At 47.7% G+C, this 6000-nt stretch overlaps 1 protein-coding gene across 1 annotated transcript in view; it reads left to right on the top strand.

The window, feature by feature from the left end:
• The window catches only part of LOC132389053 (NACHT, LRR and PYD domains-containing protein 3-like), a 42256-nt gene extending 36478 nt beyond the window's left edge, over positions 1–5778 (top strand). Inside the window, exon 7 of the mRNA XM_059961465.1 lies at positions 5061–5778. Coding sequence (XP_059817448.1) covers positions 5061–5151 — 91 coding nt within the window. The 3' untranslated portion in view covers positions 5152–5778. The remainder of the gene's footprint in view (positions 1–5060) is intronic.
• The last annotated feature ends 222 nt before the right edge of the window (positions 5779–6000 follow it).

Here is a 6000-nt window from a genome sequence, read left to right on the forward strand (position 1 = left end):
GTACAACCTCACCATAACATCCCAACTCCTATACTCAACTTTGATTTATGAATGCCAGGATGCCAAAAGCCTTCTTCACAAACCTATCTACCTGTGACGCCACTTTCTGGGAATTATGTATCTGAGCTCCCAGGTCCCTTTGTTCCTCCGCACTCCTCAGTGCCCTACCATTTACTGTGTATGTCATACCTTGATTTGTCCTTCCAAAATGCAACACCTCACACTTGTCTGCATTAAAGTGGTGAATAGTGGTGTGCCTCAGGGATCTGTACTGGGTCCAATCTTGTTTGTAATATACATTAATGATCTGGATGATGGGGTGGTAAATTGGATTAATAAGTATGCAGATAATACTAAGATAGGTGACATTGTGGATAATGAAGGTTTTCAAAGCTTGTTGTTCAGAGATTTAGGCCAGTTAGAAGAGTGGGCTGAAAGATGGCAGATGGAGTTTAATGCTGATATGTGTGAGGTGATACATTTTGGTAGGAGTAATCCAAAAATGACATATATGGTAAATGGTAGGGCACTGAGGAATGCAGCAGAACAGAGTGATCAAGGGATAATGGTGCATAGTTCCCTGAAGGTGGAATCTCATGTGGACAGGGTGGTGAAGAAAGCTTTTGGTATACTGGCCTTTATAAATCAGAGCTTTGAGTATAGGAGTTGGGATGTAATGTTAAAATTGTACAAGGCATTGGTGAGCCCAAATTTGGAGTATTGTGTACTGTTCTGGTCACTGAATTATAGGAAAGATGTCAACAAAATAGAGAGAGTACAGAGTAAATTTACTAGAATGTTACCTGGGTTTCAGCACCTCATGAACAAGCTAGGTCTTTATTCTTTGGAGCATAAAAAGTTGAGGGGGGACTTGATAGAGGTATTTACAATTATGAGGGGGATAGATAGAGTTGACGTGGATAGTCTTTTTCCATTGAGAATAGGGGAGATTCGAACAAGAGGGAATGAGTTGAGAGTGAAAGGGCAAAAGTTTAGGGGTAACACAAAGGAGAACTTCTTTACTCAGAGAGTGGTAGCTGTGTGGAACGAGCTTCCAGTAGAAGTGGTAAAGGCGGGTTTGATTTTGTCATTTAAAAAAAATTGGATAGGTATATGGACAGGAAAGGAATGAAATGGGGGGTTATGGGCTGAGTGCAGGTAGGTGGGACTAGGTGAGAATAAGCATTCGGCACAGACCAGAAAGGCCGAGATGGCCTGCTTCCCTGCTGTAATCGTTATCTGGTTATATGTCATATGTTATAAATTCCATCTGCCATTTTCTGGCCCATTTTTCCAGTTGGTCCAGATTCCTCTGCAAGCTTTGAAAGCCTTCCTCGCTGTCCACAACACCTCTATCTTAGTGTCATCAGCAAACCTGCTGATCCAATTTATCACATTATCATCCAGATCATTGATTTCGACAACAAACAACAATGGTCCCAGCACAGATCCCTGAGACACACCACTAGTCACAGGCCTCCAGTCTGAGAAGCAATCATCCAATACCACTCTCTGTCTTCCCCCACACAGCCAATTTGAATCCAGTTTACAATCTCTCCATGGATACCTCGTGTCTGAACCTTCTGAACTAACCTTTTATGTGGGACCTTGTCAAAGGCCTTACTAAAGTCCATGTAGACAACATCCAGAGCCTTTCCTTCATATGTATTCTTGGTAACAACCTCGACAAACACTACAAGATTCATTAAACATGATCTAACATGAAAGCCATGTTGACTATCTTTTATCAGCCCTTGGCTGTCCAAATCCTTGCATATCTGAACTCTCAGAACACCTTCTGATAAATTACCTGTTATGGATGTCAGGTTCATTGGCCTGTAATGACCTGGTGTACTTTTGGAGCCTTTTTCAAACAACGGAACAACATGAGCTACCCTCCAGTCCTCCGGCACCGCACCCCTGTCTGAGGACATTTTAAATATTTCTGCCAGGGCCCCTGCAATTTCTACACCAGTCTCTCTCAAGGTCCGAGGGAATATCATGGCAGTTCCGGGGGATTAATCTACCTTTATTCTCTGTAAGGCAGCAAGCAGCTTCTCCTCTTTAATCTCTATATGTTCCATGACACCACTGGTTGTTTCCCTTAATTCCATATCCGCTATGCCAGTTTCCTGAGTAAACACTGACGCAAAAAAACTGTTTAAGATCTCCCCCATCTCGTGAGGCTCCACACAGAGACGACCACTCTGATCTTCTAGGGGACCAATTTTGTCCTTTACTATCCTTTTACTCTTAATATACTTGTAGAAACCCTTCGGGTTTACCTTCACATTATCTGCCAAAGCAACCTCATGTCTTCTTTTTGCCTTCCTGATTTCCTTCTTTAGTATTTGCTTACATTTTCTATACTCTTCAAGTACCTCATTTGTTCCTTGTTTCCTATAGCTGCTAAACACCTACTTAAGCAGATCGCCAATATCCCTTGAAAACCAAGGTTCCCTCTGCCTGTTAACTTTGCCTTTAATCCTGGCAGGAACATGCAAACTCTGCACTCTCAAAATTTCACCCTTGAAGGCGTTCCACTTACTGAACACATCCTTGCCAGAAAACAACTTATCCCAATCCACTCTTCCCGGATCTTCTCTCATTTCCACAAAATTGGCCCTTCTCCAATTCAGAACCTTAACTGGCGGACCAGTCCTATCCTCATCCATCATTATCTTGAAACTAATGACATTATGGTCACTGGACCCAAAATGTTCACCGACACATACTTCTGTCACCTGACCTGTCTGGTTACTTAATAGGAGATCAGGTACTGCACCCTCTCTCGTTGATACCTCAATGTATTGATTTAGAAAACTTTCCTGACACATTTGACAAACTCCACGCCATCTAACCCTTTCTCAGAATGGGAGTCCCCGTCAATATGTGGGAAGTTAAAATCCCCTACGATTATGACTTTCTGTTTCTTACATTGGTGTGCTACCTCTCTACAGATTTGCTCCTCGAATTCTCTCTGACTACTGGGCGGTCTATAATACAACCCTATTAGTGTGGTCACATCTTCCCCGTTCCTCAGCTCCACCCATATAGCCTCTGTAGATGAACCCTCCGGGCTGTCCCGTCTACGCACAGCTGTGATATTCCCCTGACTGGTAATGCCACTCCGCCCCCTTTCATCCCTCCCCTCTATCACATCTGAAACAATGGAAACCGGGAACATGAAGCTGCCAGTCCTGACCCTCCTGCAAACCAAGTCTTACTAATAGCAATAATGTCGATATCATCGTGCCAATCCACGATCTAAACTCATCTGCCTTACCTGCAATACTCCTTGCATTGAAATAGATGCACCTGAGAACATTTCTATCACATACAAACCATTGATATCTGTCTATAGAAGCAGTCCTCGCATGACCCTTATCCTCCACCACCTCACTATCTGCTCTAACACTCTGGTTCCCCTCCCCCTGCAACCTTGTTTAAAACCCCCGGAGCAGAACTTGCTAACCTACCGACAAGGATGTTAGTCCCCTCCAGTTCAGGTGCAAACTGTCCAATTCGAACTGGTCCCACATCCCCTGGAAGAAAGCCCAATTGTCCAGAAACGTGAACCCCTCCCTCATGCATCATCCCCTCAGCCATGTATTTAGCTGCATTATCTTCCTATTTCTAGCCTCACTAGCACGTGGCACAGGTAGCAATCCTCCTGTGAGATCTCGCTTTCCCATCCCCCTTTCATCCTCTGGGCTCTCTGTTCCCACTCCCCCATCCTTCCAACTGTTGGATCTCTCCTCAGCATCCCCTTTCCTCCTATGGGATCTCCCCTACTCACCCCCCAACCTCCTGTTTGATCTCACTTCCCCACCCACTTCCTCCTGTCTCATCTCTCTTCCCCATGCCCCATCATCCTATGTGATCTCTCTTCCCCATTCCCCTTCCTTCTGTGGGATTTCTCTCCCCCATCCACTTTCACCCTGTGGGATCTCTCATCCCCATCCCCCTTCCTCTGGTGGTATCTCTCTCTCCCATCCCCCTTCCTCCTGTGGGATCTCTCTTCCCCATCCCCCTTCCTCCTGTGGGATCTCTTCCCCATTACCCTTCCTCCTGTGGGATCTCTCTCTCCCATCCCGCTTCTTCCTTTGGGATCTCTCTTCCCTATCCCCCTTCCTCCTGTGGGATCTCTCTTCCCCATCTCACTTCCCCCTGTAGGATCTCTCTTCCCTATCCCACTTCCTCCTGTGGGATCTCTCTTCCCAATCCCCCTTCCTCCTGTGGGATCTCTTCCCCATTACCCTTCCTCCTGTGGGATCTCTCTCTCCCATCCCGCTTCTTCCTTTGGGATCTCTCTTCCCTATCCCCCTTCCTCCTGTGGGATCTCTCTTCCCCATCTCCCTTCCTCCTGTGGGATCTCTCTTCCCCATCTCACTTCCCCCTGTAGGATCTCTCTTCCCTATCCCACGTCCTCCTGTGGGATCTCTCTTCCCAATCCCCCTTCCTCCTGTGGGATCTCTCTTCCCCATCCCCCTTCCTCCTGTGGGGTCTGTCTTCCCCAACCCCCTTCCTCCTGTGGGATCTCTCTTCCCCATCCCCCTTCCTCCTGTGGGATCTCTTCCCCAACCCCCTTCCTCCTGTGGGATCTCGCTTCCCCATCCCCTTCCTCCTTTGGGATCTCTTCCCCCCCCCGTCCCCCTTCCTCCTGTGGGATCTCTCTTCCCCATCCCCCTTCCTCCTCTGGGATCTCTTCCCCAACCCCCTACCTCCTGTGGGATCTCTCTTCCCCATTCCTTTAGCTTGGGTGGGTCTATTTCGCTGTGTCCCATTTGACATTTCTGCTTTTCGGTCAGAAACACTTTTCTCTCCATTGGGGAATGGGACAGTATATGTGGGGTTTAGAGGGTCACACCGACAGACGAAATTACCGACATTCGGTAAATACACTGGAGCTGGGCAGTGAGGGACATTGACAGTGATGGGAACTCCGATCAGTGATTCACTGGACAGTTTAATGTTTCCTGAAATATCCGAGTGATAGAAATTCCCCCAGACCCACGGTTTGAATCAGTTTGTTTATCAATCTGTCTGTTTGTGTTTAGACTTGGGCATAATGACCTGGGAGATTCAGGAGTGAAACTGGTGTCTGCGGCTCTGAGGAACCCGGAGTGTAAAATACAGACACTGTGGTAAGTACCAGACTGTGGGAGATCGTGTTTACAGTCACTGGGTGTCTGACACTGAGAATGAATGTGATCAGTAGACACACAGAAAACATACAGGACAATGCAGGCCCTTCGGCCCACAAAGCCGTGCTGAACATTTTTCTACCTTAGAATTATCTCGGTTTTACCCATAGTGCTCTATATTTCTAAGCTCCATGTAGCCATCCTGGAGTTTAAAGTTTTCGCCTCCAGCAGCCCATTGTTAAAACTATGCCCTCTCGTGCTAGCCATTTCAACCCTGGAGAGAAGACTCTGACTATCTACATGATCAATGCCTCTCATTATCTTGTACACCTCTATCAAATCACCTCTCATAACCCGTCACTCCAAGAGAAAAGGCTGAGTTCACTCAACCTGTTCTCATAAGGCATGCTCCCCAATCCAGGCAACATCCTTGTAAATCTCCTCTGCACCCTGTCTATGGTTTCCACATTTCACATCCTCCTCCTCGGAGATTGCTACCCATTCCTCTTCTACCTGTGGGATCTTTCTTCCACATCCCCCTTCCTCCTGTGGGATCTTTCTTCCCCGTCCCCCCTCCTCCTGTGGGGTCTCTCCTCCCAGTCCCCCTTCCTCCTGTGCGGTCCCTCCTGCCCGTCCCCCTTCCTCCTGAGGGGTCTCTCTTGCCCGTCCCCCTTCCTCCTGTGGGATCTCTCCTCCCCATCCCCCATCCACCTGTGGGATCTCCCCTCCCCGTCCCCCTTCCTCCTGTGCGATCTCCTCCCCCTCCCCCTTCCTCCTGTGGGGTCCCTCCTGCCCGTCCCCCTTCTTCCTGTGGGGTCTCTCTTGCCAATACCCCTTCCTCCTGGGGGGATCT

This window comes from Hypanus sabinus, unplaced genomic scaffold (assembly GCF_030144855.1).
Source record: "Hypanus sabinus isolate sHypSab1 unplaced genomic scaffold, sHypSab1.hap1 scaffold_467, whole genome shotgun sequence".
NCBI lineage: Eukaryota > Metazoa > Chordata > Chondrichthyes > Myliobatiformes > Dasyatidae > Hypanus > Hypanus sabinus.